This window comes from Oncorhynchus masou, chromosome 6 (genome assembly GCF_036934945.1).
Source record: "Oncorhynchus masou masou isolate Uvic2021 chromosome 6, UVic_Omas_1.1, whole genome shotgun sequence".
Classification (NCBI taxonomy): Eukaryota; Metazoa; Chordata; class Actinopteri; order Salmoniformes; family Salmonidae; genus Oncorhynchus; species Oncorhynchus masou.
The window spans coordinates 46,213,288-46,234,561 of NC_088217.1; the positions used below are offsets into that span (position 1 = coordinate 46,213,288).

At 41.2% G+C, this 21,274-nt stretch overlaps 2 protein-coding genes across 4 annotated transcripts in view; both read left to right on the top strand.

Annotated features, from left to right (window-relative positions):
- Positions 1-889: 889 nt before the first annotated feature.
- Positions 890-14,968, top strand: LOC135542144 (methyl-CpG-binding domain protein 1-like). Of its 3 annotated transcripts, none has more exons than XM_064968846.1 (17): positions 890-1,091; positions 2,276-2,983; positions 3,464-3,607; positions 3,911-4,049; positions 4,172-4,494; positions 5,569-5,651; positions 5,805-5,854; positions 6,052-6,192; positions 6,276-6,329; positions 6,537-6,557; positions 10,243-10,341; positions 10,627-10,791; positions 10,990-11,199; positions 11,338-11,409; positions 11,705-11,791; positions 11,947-12,123; positions 12,350-14,968. In XM_064968846.1, exons 2-17 carry the CDS (start codon positions 2,508-2,510, stop codon positions 12,863-12,865), a joined length of 2,757 nt encoding a protein of 918 aa, XP_064824918.1. In that variant the 5' UTR covers positions 890-1,091; positions 2,276-2,507; the 3' UTR covers positions 12,866-14,968. The 3 variants fall into 3 exon arrangements, with proteins under 3 accessions (XP_064824918.1, XP_064824919.1, XP_064824920.1); XM_064968847.1 differs by having other exon boundaries at positions 11,011-11,199; XM_064968848.1 differs by lacking the exon at positions 6,537-6,557.
- An 81-nt stretch (positions 14,969-15,049) lies between these two features.
- The window catches only part of LOC135542145 (coiled-coil domain-containing protein 120-like), a 29,986-nt gene continuing 23,761 nt past the window's right edge, over positions 15,050-21,274 (top strand). The window contains exon 1 of the mRNA XM_064968849.1: positions 15,050-15,321. The gene's annotated coding sequence lies outside the window, so the exon portion shown is untranslated. The remainder of the gene's footprint in view (positions 15,322-21,274) is intronic.

The following is a 21,274-nucleotide window of genomic DNA, read 5'->3' on the forward strand; positions in this document are numbered from 1 at the left end:
AAAGCAGGCATTTCACGTGAGCGAGAAAGGATACATCTAAACGGTATAATTGGGACGTCCGAACTCTGACGTCACCCCACTGAAGTTCGGTTAAGTGAAGCGAGAGGTTTTACTCCACCCAAAATCTGGCAACGAAAATAAGTCCACGAAGTGAAGAATTTTTGTATAGAGGTCAGAGTGTCGAATTTGGTCAAAAATACATTGAATTACATTTTTTTTTAACGTGAGGCTTATTTGATTGAATAGATGTTTTGTAATGGCTAGGTTGTTATGAGTGGATGCACGTGGCATTTCGGCAACTTTGAAAAAAATACTTTATTTTGGAGTTATGCCTGTTGTCATGGAGACAGAGGACTGAGTTATCATGGGCATAACTTGATTTTGCATGGACAATTGCCATTGAGGGATTCCACCATTTCAAAGTAGTCAACTAAGTGGCTATTCCTATGATTTTCAAGCAATCAGCTAATGGAGAAGAAAATTGACTACTTTAAAATGGAGATAGTCTCTGGCACTGCCCATTCTGTAAAAGATGCTATAATGTCACAGATACAAAGATGAGTCCTTTATTCAATTCACGTGGATTTATTGGCATGGGAAACATGTTTACATTGCCAAAACAAGTGAAATGGATCAACAAAAGTGAAATTATCAAAAAGTGAGCAGTAAATATTAAACTCACGCAATTTTCAAAAGAATAAAGACATTTCAAATGTCTTATGTCTATATATAGTGTTAATAGTTAAAGTGTTAATAAAATAAATACATGTTGTATTAACATATCTATCTCTACGGCATGTTGGTCACACGAGTATTTGCCCTCTTATTGGCTAGAATGGTCCCACCTGATTTCACCTTCTCCCGCCTGCCTTCCATCTTTGAGGACATGAATTTCCATTGTTGTAGCGGTCACGCGAATGTCTTGTCAATGTAATATACACTGTCTAAGGTTAACGTACATTTGGGGTAAACTAACGTAGCAGTAGAAATAGTAAGGGGTAGAGGGAAGGGACGACCCAAGTATCCAAGTTTGCGTTTAATTTGTGTTTCCTGTTATGTTGCATGTAATTTCCGGTTCTTAACGGTCGATGGTAAGTTTTCGATATTAGATGCTGATTTGAAAATATTTATGCTGTTTTGTTTTGGAGCTGCGTCCATTTTTCACATGTATGTTTCTCCTCGTAAGTGGTGTGTGTGCTCGTTAGCTCTGTCCAATAAACAGTCAACGACGTTTTTGCTAGCTAATGTGGCTAACTGATCTAGCTATACTTCCGCTTACACTGATTATATGAATAGGTAACGTTATCTATCTAACGTTAGCCCTAATATGTTTCATATATTTGTCTGTGGTATCTCGGTAGCTGTTTCGCGGTTTTGGTTTCAATATGTGATTGTGTTTGAAATTACTTTCGTTGTTTTGCCATGGTGGTCGTGAATTGTCGTTTGCTTGTTAACGTTAGCTGCTATGTTAACAAGCTAGCTATCTAGCTAACGTTAGTTAACAATCAAAAGGCGACGAAGTATGGTAGTATTAGCTAGCTAACGTTAACTAACTTATCTGTATGATGCTACTATGTCCACTTATGTCGTTCTTACCAAATACCTGTTAACACTGTCACTAAAATAATCAGTACATAGAGGAGAGGAGCATTAGCTAACTGTTACATTGTTAAGAGTTATTGATTAACGTTGGTTTGATTATTGTAGCTAACGTTACAGTAGATAGGAATTGACATGTCTGAATATATTTGACATTGTGGAGGATGCAATGTTTGAATGATGCTCCATCTCGTTTCAAGTGTAAAAAAAATAAAAGTAGAAACAATAATATGGCAAATACTGTCAAATAATAATAATAACATTTAAAAAATGTACAACAAAATGAAGTTGTTGTATAACTACTAAAAGCAATACAACTAATAAAAACTACTAATACAACTAAGTACATATTATTTTCATATATACGTGACATCATATATACGTGATGTTTGTAATTGTTAACAAAACTTACCTACATGATGTTTGTAATTGTTAACAAAACTTACCTACTTTCAACTACCGGACAGCTGACTGTCAAGTTAGTAATATATTATGAGTCGCAGTCTCTGGCAATAGCAGACTGGTTTGATTAGGCTGAAACTTCTTGAACAGCTCAGCTGACTGTATTGGGATGGTGTTATGATGTGGATGCATTGATTCAGGGTATACCCATGTGAAATTCTGCTTACAGCCTGCGTAAAGCCAATGCTGTTATTTCTCAACTTTATCTTTTCAGGTCCTATACATCAATGGGAAGACTGAAGGTTTTGGGAAGCCCTGCGGGGATGCAAGCACATATACAGAGAAGCAAAGTTTATGCTTGAGTTACTCTAGGACCCCACTGGATGTGAGCACTCCTCTGTATTGTTATGCAAGGTCTTGGATGTGTGAACCTTGGAAGTCATTGTTCAAGAACATTTTGGAGAACATTTAGACCTGTGGCTTCATGAGTGTATAGAGCCACAGAAATGAATGAAGGACTGGTGGATAACCGAGGTTCTGGGAGAGGGCCAGGGGAGGAAGACATGGAGATAAATGGAGAGGTACTAAAACCTACAAATGATCTACTTATAGAAAGGGAGGAGAGGACTGAATTTGGGGACAATGGGCTGGAGAGGACCTCTCAGGTCCTATCGCCACTGGAGGCCCTGGCTCCCTCGGACAGCCTTGACATTCAGGACCATGCCACCTCTGTTCCTGCGATGACAGGCCATGGGCAGACAGAGAAGATCCCAGGGGGAGTTGCTGAGGAACAACCTGTAGACTGGTTTGAGCCCCTGGAGGATGACAATTATGAAGATGACACACAGGGTTGGAACTTGGGCCTTGCGATGGGGGAGCGACGCGTGAATGGCAAAGGGGATGCCGAAGAGGAGAGTGTTGCAGGGAGCGAAAGGAGCGGTAGCGTGGCAGGCCTTGAGAAGAAAATCAACAGCAACAACCTGTATGTTGAGTGAGATGTGACACTTGATTTGACTAGCGTTGGCTGCTGTTGTATCAATGTTATTAAAACGTCAGGGTTTCTAGGGCCCATAAATCAATACAGAAGTTGGCTAATTTACTCCCCAACATAAAAGTACCCAACTTTTTTTAAAGAAGGATTTATCTGGGCCAGTGAATTGGGGCAGTTGAGTGTTTTTTTTTTTGTCATGAATCTTGTCCTGGAGGTTTTGATATTTCTTGTAATATAGACAATTTTGTCTTTGCAGCTGGCCTATCAAGCAGAAATCGCTCAGTTCTGCCTCCAGGGCAAGATTTATCACAATTAACGTCAACCTGCTGTAATGGGCCCCAAATGTTCTTTTTTGTAGCAAATATGTAGACAGTCAAACTATACAGAATAGCCAGTCGATATGCTCTGCTGTTATGTTTTATGCTCTTAAGCTGATATACTTTGCTGACATGTGTTTTTATTTTATGCCAGGTTTTCTGTTTATAGACGGAAGAAAAGAGTAACAGTTGAAGAGGGCTGGGAGGACTGGCCGGCACTTGGAAAGGGGTGGAAGCGCAAAGCGGTTGTTCGTCGTTCAGGTTCTAGTGTTGGTCAGAGTGACGTTTATTACATGAGGTAAAAACATTCTGGCAAAACTCTATTCATTTTTAGACCATGGGCCAGTCTAGATTTTTAACCATTGGTATTGTCTCATGACATGAGGTTCATTGTTATTTACGAGAGCTCACTTGCTGTACGTGTTTGAATAAGCCGTTGGTTTGAAATAAAAACACGGTAAAACCAATTTCTTAATAATACTGAGTCCCACAGCGCATTAATTTCATTGTCAGTATTATATGCTTTAAGGTAACTTTTTATAAATAATTTATGCCACTAATGGATCACACTATCTTTATTCCCTTCTCTGTGAACCTGAAGTCCGAGTAATGAGCGTGTGAGAAGTAGGGTTGAGCTTTCCAAAGTCCTGGCAGATACTCTGGACATGACAATGTTTGATTACAAAGCAGGGGTGTTCAGGGGTGCTGGACAACCCAAGCCCTTGCGCGCGAGAAAGACGGTAATAATAAAATAAAAAGCTCCTAGTATTTACTTGAAATTATACCTTTTCTTTCACTTCACTAATTTGAATGTATTTTCTAACAACTACCATCTTGTCTATTCTAACCCATGGTCTGTTAGAACATACAGAAGGATCCTCCTCCCTTAGTGGACTGTGGCTTTTCCTCAGAGTCCAGCTTGAAGGACAGAGGGGACCGGGCAGACAGTCCTGACTCCCATCACAGACTGACCCCTCTGAGTCGCAGCTCTATGGGCACGCCAAGCAAAGATCTCCAACATAACACTCCCCCAAGACCGAACACGCCTCTCGCAAAGATTAGTTCAGCTTCTGTCGCTCATGATGTGGAAGATGTGAAGCAAAATGCAACTAAACTGCCCTTGAGCCCTGCATCATCACTTTCAGTCTCCATCAATGGGAAGGCTGGTTCAGAGCCCTTCTTTGGGTGAGTCAAATGCTTCTATGTTATCCTATAATTTTATCTCTGAGAATTTAAGTTTACAAATTCCTCATACATAATCATGGTTTAGGCTATATATACACTGAACAAAAATATAAACGCAACATGTAATGTGTTGGTCCCATGTTTCAGGAGCTGAAACCAGACATTTTTCCATAAACACAAAAGGCTTCTTTCAAAGTTTGTGCACAAATTTGTTTATATCCCAGTTAGTGAGCATTTCTTCTTCGGCTAAGATAATCCATTCACCTGACAGGTGTTGTATATCAAGAAGCTGATTAAACAGCATAATGTACAAGGGACAATGAAAGGCCACTCTAAAATGTGCAGTTTTGTCTCGCAATACAATGCTACAGATGTCTCAAGTTCTGAGGTAGTGTGAAATTGGCATGTGGACTGCAGAAATGTCCACCAGAGCTGTTGCGAGAGAATTGAATGTTAATTTTTCTACCTGAAGCCGCCTCCAATGTCATTTTAGAGAATTTGGCAGTACGTCCAACTAGCCTCAAAACCACAGACCACATGTAACCATGCCAGCCCAGGACCTCCACATCTGGTTTCTTCACCTGCAGGATCGTCTGAGACCAGCCACCCGGTCAGCTGATGAAACTGAGGAGTGTTTCTGTGTGTAAAAAACGCACCTTTGGGGAAAATCATTCTGATTGGCTGTCCCCATGGCCCCTGTGGCCCACCCATGGCTGCGCCCCTGCCCAGTCATGTGAAATCCATAGATTAGGAACTAATTTATTTATTTAAATTGACAGATTTACTGTATCTCAGTAAAATCATTGAAATTGTTGCATGTTGCGTTAATATTTTTGTTCAGTACATATTTGTTAATTTGCTTATATTTGCCCTATTATACGCATGTGTGAATTGGAAATGTTTTTTTTGCATGTCTGCTTGAGTGTTTTCCCCTGAGATACAGCTTTCTTAAATGTAAAATAAGCAAAGAATACATGGGAGTGATTGAAGGGGTTGATGTTAATATCTTGAGGATGATTGTGATATTATGCACTTGGTACCTTAGGTAACTTGCTTCGATACTCTTTATTTCAGCATCTGTGCCATTTGTGGTAATTCATATACAGGCTCAGAGTATGAAAGGCAGATGAAGAGTCCCTGTTGCACCATATGCAGGGGTATGTCAATTAAAGAAAAAACATTTTACAAATTTGTTTTAAAGAGGAACAGAATTTACATATTTTAAAGTTTAAAAGCATTGTAAATGTGCCTGTTTTTACTGTTTTATGAAGTATATGTTTAATTTTAACAGTATCCCTCTTTGCTTTTAGCCAACAATCCAACTATAGCCAAGATTCAACTTCATCAAAGATTCAGAAAGGTAAACAGGTGTTCCTCAACTAACGAGTCTACTACTCCCATTTCTGTTTTTAACATGCGTGCATGCTCCTTGACTTCCCGTTTTGTATTTTTGGCTATTTAATTATTTCAGTTTTACGTAGTTAAACAAGGATTTATCAACATAGGTCTAAATGGATAGGAATACTCTAACTCCAGAATTATTGTTGTCTGTTTTAGTGGATTCCTTGTGGTCACTGTAGGGCTTGCCTTACCACAGAAGATTGTGGGAGTTGTGCCAACTGCAAAAAAACACTGAACCCTGACACCAGAAAACTTGTCCGCTGTCGGAAACGCAAATGCAAATGTCCTATCCTCAAGGTACAGACTGACCAAAGAACAGACAGAGATTGAAGAAATCCAAGTGGTGATTTATTTTGATTGTTTATGTATGTGTATTTCAGTATAAACCCGATGGTCCCCAAATGTTGGATCCCTATCCCATGACGAATTTTCAGGTAATTTTCTAGAACCCCATTACCTAGGATATCTTAGTATATGACAACTGCAGAAGGCTATTGTCTATTCATATCTATTATGCTTATTCAATATAGAGCAGTATGTCCCACAAGTCCACATATGAACATTGGCAGTGAATTTGGAATATTCTCTTCACCTCTCCATGAAAAGCTCCCATAACTGAATGTAAAGCATTTGTTTTGCAGATTGACAGCAGAGAATTGCAGGTAACAATACCCAGCCCTCTCTAATAATACTCATCTAATCCTTATTTTAGTAAACATTTAATATGCAAAGGAAACTATGAATGTAATTTAATTAATTTTCGTGTTGTTTGTAACTTATATTGTACATAATGTTGCTGCTACCGTCTCATGACCAAAAAGAGCTTCTTTAATGAGTCCGACGCAAAGGATATACTGCTTCCACGAGCCCAGGCCCAAATCCCCGTCATTCGCGCAAAGACGGAAATACAGGGAGCCGAGGATGGGATGCCATGCTAGAATTCATCGGCGAGTGGGTAAACCGCCACTACCATCCGTTCTATTGGCAAACGTGCAATAATTGTAAAGTACACTGGATGATCTATGATCGAGACTATCCTACCAACGGGACATTAACTTCTTATGGCTGAGATCCCGTTAAACAGGATCTACTTGACAATAGCCAGTGGAAGTGCAGGGAGCCAAATTCAAACAACAGAAATCTCATAATTAAAATTCCTCAAACATACAAGTATTATACACCATTTTAAAGATAAACTTGTTGTTAATCCCACCACAGTGTCCGATTTCAAAAAGGCTTTACGACGAAAGCATATCATGCGATTGTTAGGTCAGCGCCTAGTCACAGAAAAACACAGCCATTTTTCCAGCCAAAGGGGTTACAGGAGGAGGAGTTACAAAAAGCAGAAATGGAGAGAAAATTACTGACTGAGCTCATGGCCTTTTGCCAGACCCCTTAGTCAAACAGCTCTTATTCTCTCCCCCTTCACAGTAGAAGCCTGAAACAAGGTTCTAAAGACTGTTGACATCTAGTAGAAGCCTCAGGAAGTGCAATATGACACTGTATATTGGATAGGCAGATTTGAAAACTTACATACCTCAGATTTCCCACTTCCTGGTTGGATTTTTTTCTCAGGTTTTTGCCTGCCATATGAGTTCTATTATACACAGACATAATTCAAACAGTTTTAGAAACTTCAGTATTTTCTATCCAAATCTACTAATAATATGCATGTTTTAGCTTCTGGGCCTGAGTAGCAGGCAGTTTACTCTGGGCACCTTATTCATTCAAGCTACTCAATAATGACCCCAGCCATAAGAAGTTAATTGTAATATCTTATGTTTCACCGAGTTGTGGCTGAACGACGACCACGGATCAATGTTTAATATTCAGGAAGTCTTGAGGTATTACTCGCCAGAAGTAGAGTACTTCATGATAAGCTGTAGACCATACTATCTACCAAGATATAGTTTATCTATATTATTTGTAGCCGACTATTTACGACCACAAACCGATGCTGGCACTATTACTGCACTCAACGAGATGCATCAGGCCATAAGTAAACAAGAAAATGCTGCATTCCTAGTGGCCGGGGACTTTAATGCAGGCAAACTTAAATCCGTTTTATCTCATTTCTACCAGCATGTTACATGTGCAACCAGAGGGAAACTCAAGACCACCTGTACTCCACACACAGAGATGCATACAAAGCTCTCCCTCGCCCTCCATTTGGCAAATCTGACCATAATTCTATCCTCCTGATTCCTGCTTACAAGCAAAACCTAAAGCAGGAAGTCCCAGTGTCTCGCTTCAATACGGATGTGGTGAGATGACTCGGATGCTAGGCTACAGGACTGTTTTGCTAGCACAGATATGTTCCGGGATTCATTCAATGGTATTGAGGAGTATATCACCGCAGTCAGCGGCTTCATCAATAAGTGTATCGACGGCGTCGTCCACACAGTTGACCGTACGTACATATCCCAACCAGAAGCCATGGATTACAGAGCTAAAGGCTAGAGCTGCTGCTTTCAAGGAGCGGGACACTAATCCAGACGCTTATAAGAAATCCCGCTATGCCCTTACAAACCATCAAACGGGCATAGCTTCAATACAGGACAAAGATTGAATTCTACTACACCGGCTCTGACGCTCGTCGGATGTGGCAGGGCTTGCAAACTATTACGGACTACAAAGGGAAACCCAGCTGCGAGCTGCCCAGTGACACAAGCCTACCAGACCAGCTAAATGCCTTCTGTGCTTGCGTCGAGACAAGCAGGACTGAAGCATGCATGAGAGAACCAGCTCTTCCGGATGACTGTGATCACGCTCTCCGTAGTCGATGTGAGCAAGACCTTTAAACAGGTCAACATTCACAAGGCCGCGGGGCCAGACAGATTACCAGGATGTGAACTCGGAGCATGCGCGGGACCCCCTGCCAAGTGTCTTCACTGACACTTTCAACCTCTCCCTGACCGAGTCTGTAATACCTACATGTTTCAAGCAGACCACCATAGTCCCGGTTGGTTCCCAAGGGAGCGAAGGTAACCTGCCTAAATGACTGCTGCCCCGTAGCACTCACGTTGGTAGCCATGAAGTGCATTAAAAGGCTGGTCATGGCTCACATCAACACCATCATCCCGGAAACACTAGACCCACTTCAATTCGCATACTGCCCCAACAGATTTGCAATCTCAATTGCACTCCACACTGCCCTCTCCCACCTGGACAAAAGGAACCCCTAAGTGAGAATGCTGTTTATTGACTACAGCTCAGCATTCAACACCATAGTGCCCACAAAGCGCATGACGAAGCTAATGACCCTCGGACTAACCACCTCCCTCTGCAACTGGATTCTGTACTTCCTGACGGGCTGCCCCTCGGTGGTAAGGGTAGGCAACAACACATCTGCCACACTGATCCTCAACATTGAGGCCCCTCATGGGTGCGTGCTTAGTCCCCTCCTGTACTCCCTGTTCACCCATGTCTGCGTGGCCAAGCACAACTCCAATACCATCATTAAGTTTGCTGACACAACAGTGGTAGGCCCGATCACCGACAACGATGAGAGAGCCAATAGGGAGGAAGTCAGAGACCTGGCCGGTGTGGTGCCAGGACAACAACCTCTCCCTCAATGTGACAACAACCTCTCCCTCAATTTTGTGGTATCCAGTTGGAAGTTAGTCTTGTCTTGTCGCTGCAACTTCCATACAGACTTGGGAGTGACAAACGTTGAGAGCTGTGCATCTTCCGATACACAACCCAACCAAGACGCACTGCTTCTTGACACAATACCCACTTAACCCGGAGGCCAGCCGCACCAATGTGTTGGAGGAAACACTGTACACCTGGTGACCATGTCAGCATGCACTGCGCCCAGCACGCCACAGGGGTCGCTAGTGCACAATGGGACAAGAACATACCTGCCAGGCCAAACCCTCCCCTAACCCGGACGACGCTCGGTCAATTGTGAGCCCCCCCATGGGTTTCCCGTTCGCTGCCGGCTGTGACAGAGCCTGGACTCGCACCCAGAATCTCTAGTGGCACAGCTACCCTTTTGTTTTTACTCTGCTGCTACTCGCTGTTTATTATCTATGCATTGTCACTTTAACCCTACCTACATAGTCAAATTAACTCTACTAACCTGTACCCCCGCACATTGACTCTGTACTGACACCCCCTGTATATAGCCTCGTTATTTTTACTTTTTGTTTTATTTTTTATTTTATTTAAGAAAATATTTACTAACTCTATTTCTTTAACTGCATTGTTGGTTAAGGGCTTGTATATAAGCATTTCACAGTAAGGTCTACACCTGTTGTATTTGGCACATGTGACAAATAAAATTAGATTTGGTATTGAATAAAGAGGAAAGGGCAGAATAGATAAATCTCATTATTCCCACAGAACTCCACTTCTCAATACAGTGACCCTGAGGACTTCTCTGTGAATGTCGATATAGAAGATGACGATGAAGAGTTTGATGGTGATGATGCTGACTATGAGGTGAGCTCTGCTTCAAGATATCTTACACCACTTCTATCGAGGAGTGCCCTCTGCTGGCCAATTACAACCTCTCCCACATTAAAACCCTGCTCTTCCTAGTGAGGTCTCCATCTGAATTTGGTCACAGTTTGGGCCAACAAGCTACCTTATATCGTTCCACTGAATATCTAGACACTGACATGTACTTGTTGGATTTTTAATTTAAATGTTTTACATTTAAACGATAGTAGTACAAATAATGATATGTATTTTTTAAAACATTTTAATTCTAATTCTGACTTTCAGGCTTGGGTGAGGAAACGTAAGCGGCGCTCCTGTGGGAAGTGTGAAGCCTGTAATAGTAGGACAGACTGTGGCACTTGTGATTTCTGCATAGACAAACCCAAGTTTGGAGGCAGCAATAAGAAGAGACAGAAGTGTCGTCTACGGCAGTGCCAGAGACAGGCCATGGTAAGGGTTGATTACTCACCTATGTTGAAATAATTGTCAGTTGTATGAGCATTTTGAGGGTGACAATATTTTTTGAAAGTACCGTTTGAATTGGTCCTTGTTTGGAATTAAGCAATGGCCGTACTCATTGTTATGCCATGAATGGACTCCTAACAACGCTTTCAATGGTGCTCTTATGTGTATGTATGTGTTTGACAGAGACACTTGTTGCCCTTTCAGTTGGGCCAGACTGATTTTGGGTCCCAAGAGGGGTGGGTGCAGCTTGGCAGGCCTAGGCCTCACTTTACATACAGTCGCAAGACAACCTCAAAGAAAAGAAAAACACCACATCTGCAAGTGGACATGGAGTTCACTGATGATGACAACGAGCCACTGCAGCAAGAAGAGGATTATCGCTACATGGAAACAGTGAGTACTGCTATGTGGAGATGGCACAATAGGGAAAGGCAATGTTTATTGTTGTCCTATCTTTAACGTCACATTGTCTTGACTACAGGATTCCATGCAAATACTGATATGTGCATTAATTGTCTGTTATTGTTGTAGGCACATTGGCGCCCTATGCTTCCCAGCAAACGCCAGGATGAGAATTTCAGAAACCACATACCGACAGTCCAGGTTGGAATCAATTTGGATTCAAACTTAAAGAGAACATCAACTCAAACCTATCTCTTGGTCTTTTCTTCTTCTTTTTTCATTAGTCCACTGCTAATCCCAAAAAATGTTTTGCATGTCAGCAGTCAGGTTTTCAAGAGCTAGAAGTGTCACTGGCCACATCATGATGGTTTTTCCCTTTTAAGCTTCTGTTTAGGTTTACTTTTGTGGCATTTGCCTTTTGGCATTTTATATTGGTTAAAAATTCTCTTATCTTTCAAATGCACAATATTTTCAACAGATGTTTCATATTTTACAGGCTCACAAAGAGACTGTGGAAATTGTCAAAAATAATTCACTTCTGGAGCATGTCCCAGATATCCTCAACCTTATAAGTTCTCCAGCAGTGAGTCACCCTTCTCTACCTTATTAAAATTCTCTTAAGCATGTAATGTTTTACAGTATAATAAAATCCCATGACTCGTGTGCTCTTCAGTGTTCACTTTTTTAATATTTAGACTGGAGTATGGTGTAATGGTGTATTTCTTTCTTATTGCCCAGTATTGCACACTGTTCAAACCGGCAGACCCCGCAGTGAAATATGTTGGACCCCCAGTTGAGAATACATCCTCAGCAGCTCCGGACAGACAGAGTGGAATGAATGGAGGAAGGCCAAGTGTGGACATGGATGTAGAAACGCCGTCTGTGGAGCCAGAAGTGGAGGAGGTCACACCTATGGTAAGTGACCACTTCCTGCTTTGGTGCATAAGTACACTTTACAACATTGTAACTGATATTTAAGGCCAATAATTACCTTTCAATTTCAAACTACAGGAAGTTAGGGTTTACATTGGATTGCTTGGATTTTAAAATATTCTATAGGAGATGCATGTGAAAGTAAATCTGTAATTGACTCGGAATTGATTCCAACTGTATTTTGTTACCCCTATTATGTTCTGTGTAGATCACTCAGATCTTCAGTCTTGCTGACAGTGCAGGAACAAGTGGGATCGACCAAGAACATGAGCTGTTAAAGCTACTGAAGTCCATTCACAGCTCTGCACTCCCCACACTCTGGTTTGCCATAATGGTGGAGGGCCCGACACTACAGCTACTGCAGTGCTCTAAGCTCTCCCACATGGTGGACACAACCGTGCAGATTGACCCGAGCTTCTACTATCAGATCTGTGTACAGGGCCAGCCGCTGCTCCTCACCCACCCGCTGTATGAAGCTCACCCATCCTGCTTGACATCTGTGCCCCAGGTGGCAAACCTGCTCCTGGATCTGGAGAAGTACAACGTGTGCCAGGGGGTCCCGACCAAGGAACAGCCATTCAGCCAGGCTCCAATTATCATTGAGCGGGCATCAACCTGTGACTTTCTGGTACTTAAAGAAACCGAGCACTGTGTGAGGTGTAAGGCCTTATCCTGCAGCTATTTAGGCCAGCCACCACACTGTAATAGGGATTCCCCACCTTAATCATATCACAATCAACTTTCTACAGTTGAATGTAGACACAAATAATATTTTTTGGTATTACAATTTCAGATTTAAAAAAAATTGAAATATACAAACTAGGTGACATCTCAATTAAATATTTGCATATCCCACACACCAAAAAAGTCTGGACACTGGATTAAGTCAGCCTAAATATTTTTGGTTTCATATTGTTAAGACACTCCAGGACCGGACTTACTAAGTGCATTGTGGACAAATACTTTAAAAATATTTTTAATCTGTAAAATACTTAAGACATGAAAGTAAAATGCATTTTGGCACATTAAAAAACAAACATATTTAGAATATTTGGGCAAGTATGAGTATATCCAAGGTTCACTATTTGCTTCTGAAGCTGGGGGGAATTAGTTGGCGTGTGGGAAGAGTCTTGACTTTTCGGAATTGGCAGTTAGACAAGTACACTGAATTTAGACTAACAAACACCTATTTAGACCCAATCACCATCTCTTCAAAGTAAGTTACTACATATAGTTCAGTTTTTTACATTTTCTATGAAATGGGCTTATAAATTGTGTAATCCATTGTAGTGGGCTTTGAAATTATGGATGTTTGTCCATTTTAAAGTGGTTAAAATTAATGACATTTTGATGACTGTAGTATGATAAACTAATGAAAATATGCACTATCAAGATTGTCATTTTTGTTTACTTTTTGAAAATACTAATTTAATGGACCAAAATACCAACAAATCTAAAAATTGATAGGTAGATGCTGTGATGTCATTTCATCCTGTGGTGCCTGGCCTTAAAAACATTTGGTGCTGCAGGGTTAAGTCACCAGCACTTAGCAGTGTTACAGTACAGAGTATCACAGCTCTGCCCTTAAAGAACATTTCAAGTCTGCTGGCAATGGACAACCAGGACTGTTGTATTTTACACTTATACCACTAGACTTTGCAATTATATTTAAGAAATTGAGGAAAGTGTTTTTATAGCCCATTTTGTTAGTCTGTCTTACAAAAAAATGTACAAATCATGAGGGTTTAAAGCCTGCTTTTTTCCAATAGGTGTTCAGGTTGATTGGAGAACTAGTACAAAATACAGATATAGCTTTCAGCTGCTCTCTGACATCCAATGTGAGCCATGTGTCCTGTTTATTTTTCTTCTGTTTAGTGATCGAGGTGGAAGGTCGGTGTGTCCACATTTCCTCATGTAGATAAACCACTGATTATCTTGGGAAAGTAAGAAACCTTCAAACAAGTTATTGACCATTAGCACATGAGTATTGTTTGATTAGATCATTGATTTGCAAATCAATATGTGAAACCAATGCCCTAAATGAAGACCTACATGGATGAGATTCACAGGAGGCTGCAGAGGGGAGGACGGTGCATAATAATGGCCGGAATGGAGCAAATGGAATGGCATCAAAAACCTGTATTTGGTACCGTTTCCCTGAATCCTCTCCAGCCATTAGCACAAGCCCATCCTCCAATTAAGGTACCACCAACCTCCTGTGATGTGATTATCACATTGTCAATCATTTAACACAATGTTTTTGAGAGAAGGGCTTCCAGAACCTCTTCTAGAGGGTGACAGACAGTGTGATAATTCTCAAGCATTATCTTCCTATTGCCACTGTCAATTATCATCTGAAGAGAACCACAACCAAATGGCTTGCTTGATTTGAATTAAGCATGTTATGCTGTATCTTTGACAGTGCTCATGGAAATGTTGCTACATAACTACAGTCAGGTCTCTCTCTGTTGAAGATGTACTCTTCAGATATACATCTGAAAAATACAGATGTGCTAAAATTTAAGCACTATTTCGTTTTCTGTACAGTTATTTTATATAAGAAATATTTGTATTTAAAAAAATAATAATAATAATTAATCCCGAAATGATTCTATCATGATTGAAAAAAATCCCTCTTATTGCCCCTTGTTTGAAGCATGTGAATTAGATACCTATGGGGCTGGTCAGTGTTTTTTTTGTGTTTGTTTTTGTTTTCTACTTCAGTTATTCCATATGGTTTCTTTGTAACTGTTGGTATCGTGGAGAAATCTGCATCTGTAAAGTGGGAAATTCTGGTGATATAATAAAGCCAATTAAAAAAATAAAAGTGGTGGTTTATGATGAAAATATAAGTATTTTGGCCATTTAGTTTTGTGGCTGTGATTCATTATACGAATTTATATAGTATTTAGGGCAAATACATTTTTTATTTTTTTATCAGGATAGGATTCATTGTAAAATGTCAGTTAGGCTACAACAGGAGGCAGTGAAGGGCCGTATGAAAATAAAAACTTGCTATTCCAGCTCCAAGCCTATTTGCTTCTTTATCAAGGATTGAGCACGCTACTAATTTACATACAAGGTGTGGTGACCATGGTTTGTGAATTTAGCAAACAGTATAGGCTATAATGTAGGACGACACGGAGCGCGCCACGGATTGGAAATGTAGGCAAAACGCAGGTATTTAAACATGACTGATAGTGAAATTATACTAATAGGTCTGTGTGATAGGAAACATGTTATTCAAAACGTTCTATATATTTTCCGTTGCAGTAGGTAGGACAACCTTTTCCGTGAAGACAGATTTCACGTTTGAGATGCGGAAGGCGTCGACGCAAGGGAGAATGGGGGGTTTTAGACGCGCGAGAAAGGGGCAGCTGATGCATTTCAATTGGAATAGGAGCCACATTGGATAAGCAGAAGAAGAATATCGTGAAATTGTAGCGAATGGTTCATTGATTGCTACACTAACATTTTAGTCAAAGAACATAACCTCGAGCGCTTTGATCGGGCCGTCTCCCGTGGTATTACCACATTGAACAGCACCATGGAGACCTGCGCACACACTGGTCATAATCCCAGTGATGTGGATTCTATAGGCTCTAATGTGTCCTCTTCGTTGTAACAGTATAGGCAAGTGTACATCATGGAAAATATTAGCCTATAGCCAATAATATACTCAAGCCACGAGTTCATGGCAGGTCTTAATTCATTTGAGATTCAAATCTTCGTCATCACGGGGTTCCCTTTCAGGCAAGTAAAACCTAATGCAATATCATTTTGTAGAATTACTTTACAACAAAAATGTGCATTCAAAGTCTTTCCTGACGCAATGCAATTAAGAAATGCAATATGAGATGCCTTCATCAACCCACAGCTGTTTTTGATTAGGCTGTACCAGTCTAATGTGTCCATCTGCAGCATCTATGCAGATGTAGGGTAGGCTCCTGCTCTTTAGCCTATTAAGATGATCTTAATTGAATGGGGAGGTGGCATGCTCTTTTTTAAATATAATTTGTATAATTATATATCTTCTATTCAACAACCTCACTACTGCTACTGTAATATTTGTGTAGCCTTTCCACTGTGTTCCTGTCACATGAAAAACCAAAACATCTGCCTATTTTTGGTTGTGATTTCTTCTGGTTGTACCGTACATTTTGACATTTCATCATGACACATTGATGAATTCCCATATCATGTTGGACACATACTAAATTTCAAAAAGATATCAAGATTTTATTTTGAATACTACAAAACTCTATGTTTGTAGGATTTACTGAGGCACATGTATGATGGGGGGGCTTTAATGTCCTCGAGCTGTTGCTGCATATGATGATGATATGGAACATACATACATACATACATACATACATACATACATACATACATACATACATACATACATACATACATACATACATACATACATACATACATACATACATACACTGGGCCCATCAATAGTTTATACAGTTACTACCTAGAGCCTTTACTTGTTGTTCTCAAAAGCAATTTTCATGTAATCTGTCCCTGTTATTGTCTGACTATCCAACATAATTAAATATTTCTTTATTTTCTCAACCTTTAAGATGGTTAATTATGTTATATATATTTAGGATACATATTTTTGATATTTTCTCAACCTTTAAGATGGTTATATTATGTTACTTATATTTATCATTTCAGCTTTAACAGTGGAGTTGTTAGAGACGAGTTCTGTAGGTTGTGCATGTTCCCACACTCATTGACCGGCACTGATATTAACACTATTATAGAAACATTCATGAACAAGGATATCCAGAGTTGCCAGGATCTGAGGTACTTGTCCAAATCTGTTCACCCGGACAGCGCCTCGGGGTAATTCACTGCTGCTGCTGCTTTGGTCTGTCTGGGAAACACTGCAGTGTTCTCAGAAAAGGATTTTCTATACTGTTGCAAATGCAGTGATGCTTGGCACTGATCACTTTAGAAGTGATCCTTTTCACATGCTCTTTGAGTTCATTGAGCACGGCCATTAGAGGATGGTCACAGTACATCCATGAAGTTAAAGAATGGTCTGGAAATCAGTGGGCGGCAGACAGTAAACCTTTTTGAAGGCTTGTCTAGGAGTATCGTTTGCGCACACTGTTTTCTTATAGCCAAAGTTAACTAGAGCTGCAGGCTGGTTTGGCCTTCTTCCCCTCATCATGTCATTGTTTCATATAAATCAAGTATATCAATTATAATTACTATTCTACTTTTCTATAAAGCATGCTCTGACCTTGTGTACAGTTTTCAGACTCAGGTGAACACAAACATTATAATTGGCTGTTGCGCCAAGGAGACACCATGTCCATGCCATTTATTGGATGTTGAACTGGAACGGACTGACAGGATTTGAGAAGCTGGCTTGATGTTCCATGAATGTAGTTATCAGCTACCAGATATACACTGAGTGTACAAAACACGAAGGACACCTTCCTAATAGGGATGCACAATATATTGGTGAAGATATCGGAGTTGGGCGATATTAGCTTAAAATGCCAACATCGACATCGGCCCGATATCTAGTTTAATGGCGATGTGCAAAACCGATGTCAAAGCTGACATGCATACCTATATAACGTAGGTACATAACGTAATGACACCACACCGCATTCCGAACATAGCCAACAATGTCTGCTGTGTGGATCGAGCAGTCAACAAGTTGAGCAGTCATTTGACTGAGTAAGAACATTTCAGCGAGACAACTCAAAAGGCAAAATCCATTAACGCCAAGATAATGGAATTCATTGCCCTTGACAATCAACCGTTCTCTGTTGTGGGTGATGTTGGCTCGCCGAATGGTCGAGCACCGGCAGACACTAAGTTACCAAGTGCGCTATTTGTCAGGTGTTGCCCTATCGGAGTTACACAGTAATAGCGTCACTGCTATTAGCTTCATGATTGACATTTGGACCAGCGATATCAGCCCCATGAGCATGCTGAGTCTGACAGCACAATGGGTCATCGAGGATTTCGTACTGAGGAAAGTCGTAATTCATGCTCATGAATGTGCTGGTTGTCATACCGCTGCTGCCATTTCAATGCATTTGAGAACATGTTTGAAACTTGGAATCATGAACACACTAGCTAGCTCCATTCGAACAACTGACTCTAGAAATAAGCTCATCAATGGCGCCTGCAGCAGACATGATACCCTCTGTCATGGCATTTGAAACACCTGCTCAACAAAACTGGCGACAGGCTGTGAACAAGCGATTCGGTGGCATTCTCTCTTCACTGTGTTGCCACCATGCTCGATGCTATGTACAAGGACCGCTGCTTCGATGGGGACAAGAAACAGGGTTTACGTGAAATGTTACAGACACAGCTGGACGAGATGGAAACGGACACAGTGACAGTGCGCACCGAGGAAGAGAGGCCACGGACAGACAGATATGAAACTTCACTGCTTGCCATGTATGATGAAATCCTGGTTGAGAATGAAACGACTGAACAAATGAACAGCAAGTAAGTGAGAGAAATAGATTTCGATTAAGTTTTACTGGCAATGGGGAAATACGTAAATGCCAACAAAATTACGTTTTGGTCAGTATGGTGTGTGTGTAACCTTTATTTAACGAGGCAAGTCAGTTAAGAACAAATTCTTATTTACAATGACGGCCTACCCCGGGCGATGCTGGGCCAATTGTGCGCTGCAATATGGGACTCCCAATCACGGGCCGGATATGATACAGGGACTGTAGTGACGCGTCTTGCACTGAGATGCAGTGCCTTCGACCACTGCGTCCGTGTGTGTGTGTGTGTGTGTTAACTATTTAACTGTACTAGAATCCTTAAAAGGCCGCAACATTTTTAAGTATCAGTATTTATTTATTTTTGCCAAGGAAAATATCGGATATCGGTATCGGCCAAACAATGTTATATCGGTGCACCACTTTTGCCCTCAGAACAGCCTCAATTCTTCAGGGTGTGGACTCTACAAGGTGTTGAAAGCGTTTCACAGGGATGCTGGCCAATGTTGACTCCAATGCTTCCCACAGTTATGTCAAGTTGCCTGGATGTCCTTTGGGTGGTGGACCATTTTTGATACAAACGGGAAACTGTTGAGCGTGAAAAACCTAGAAGCATTGCAGTTCTTGACACAAACTGGTGCACCTGGCACCTACTACCATACCCCGTTCAAAGGCACTGAAATCGTTTGTCTTGCCCATTCACCCTCCGAATGGCACGCATAGTGCCTTCGGAAAGTATTCAGACCCTTTGACTTTTTCCACATTTTGATAGTTATAGCCTTATTCTAAAATTTTAGAAATGGTTGCTAATGTATAAAATGTCACATTTACTTAAGTATTTAGACCCTTTACTCTTTACTTTGCAGCGATTGCAGCATCAAGTCTTCTTGGGTATGACGCTACAAGCTTTGCACACCTGTATTTGGGGAGTTTCTCCCATTCTTCTCTGCAGATCCTCTCAAGCTCGGTCAGGTTGGATGGGGAGCGTTGCTGCACAGTTATTTTCAGGCCTCTCCAGAGTTGGTCGATTGGGTTCAAGTCTGGGTTCTGGCTGGGCCACTCAAGGATATTCAGAGACTTGTCCCGAAGCCAATCCTCTGCGTTGTCTTGGCTGTGTGCTTAGGGTTGTTGTCCAGTCTGAGGTCCTGAGCGCTCTGTACTTTGCTCCGTTCATCTTTCTCTCAAACCTGACTCGTCTCCCAGTCCCTGCCGCTGAAAAAAATCCTCACAGCATGATGCTGCTACCATCATGCTACACTGTAGGGGTGGTGCCAGTTCACCTCCAGACGTGACGCTTGGCATTCTGTCTAGAGTTCAATCTTAGTTTCATCAGACCAAAGAATCTTTTTTCTCATGGTCTGAGAGTCTATAGGTGCCTTTTGGCAAACACCAAGCGGGCTGTTATGTGCCTTTTACTGAGGATTGGCTTCTGTCTGGCCACTCTACCATAAAGACCTGATTAGTGGAGTGCTGCAGAGATGGTTGTCCTTCTTGAAGGTTCTTCCATCTCCACAGAGGAACTCTAGAGCTCTGTCAAAGTGACCATCGGGTTCTTTGTCACCTCCCTGACCAAGACCCTTCTCCCCCGATTGCTCAGTTTGGCCGTGCGGCCAGCTGTGGGAAGAGTCTTGGTGGTTTCAAACTTCTTCCATTTGAGAATGATGGAGGCCACTGTGTTCTTGATGACCATCAATGCTGGAGATATTTATTGGTACCCCTCCCCCTGATATGTGTCTTGACACAATCCTGTCTCGGAGCTCTACTTATAATTCCTTTCACCTGATGGCTTGTTTTTGCTCTGAAATGCACTGTGGAACCTTGTATAGACAGGTGTGTGCCTTTCCAAATCATGTCCAATCAATTGAATTTACCCCAGGTGGACTCCAATCAAGTTGTAGAAACATCACAAGAATGATCAATGGAAACAGGGTGCACCTGAGCTCAATTTTGAGTCTCATAGCAAAGGGTCTGAATACTTACGTAAATAAGGTATTTCAGTTTTATTTATTATAAATGTGCAAACATTTCTAAACATGTTTGCACTTTGTCATGATGGGCTAGTGTGTGTGTGTGGATTGAGGAAACATTTATTTAATCCAGTTTAGAATAAGGCTGTAATGTAACAATGTGGAAAGGTCTAGGAGTCCGAATACTTTCTGAATGCACTGTACCTTAAAGAAAAAGGGCCATAGATCATGACCACCATTTTAGCCATGCAGCCTGACACATCTCCTTTGCATAGAGTTGATCAGGATGCTGATTGTGTTCTGTGAAATGTTTTCACACTCTTCAATGGCTGTGCGAAGCTGCTGGATATTGGCGGCAACCTGAACACGCTGTTGTACACGTCAATCCAGAGCATTTGTCATTATGGGGTATTGTGTGTAGATGGCTGAGTGCATGTTTTTATTCTTTCAGAGGGCACAGTACACAATCCATGTCTCAATAGTCTAAAGGCTTAACAATCCTTATTTTAACCTGTCTCCTCCCTTTTATCTACACTGATTGAAGTGGATTTAACAAGTGACATCAAAAAAGGATCATAGCTTTCACCTGGATTCAACTGGTCAGTCTATGTCATGGAAAGAGCAGGTGTCCTTAATGTTTTGTACACTCTGTCTAAAGTAGCCTAC

Bases quoted from the DNA above. Each gene is read 5' to 3' on its own strand.
- LOC135542144 (XM_064968846.1), top strand. From the start codon at position 2,508: ATGAATGAAGGACTGGTGGATAACCGAGGTTCTGGGAGAGGGCCAGGG. The intron at 6,330-6,536 runs GTAATTTTCTAG...TTTGTTTTGCAG, and splicing joins ATCCCATGACGAATTTTCAG to ATTGACAGCAGAGAATTGCA. The intron at 10,342-10,626 runs GTGAGCTCTGCT...TCTGACTTTCAG, and splicing joins GTGATGATGCTGACTATGAG to GCTTGGGTGAGGAAACGTAA.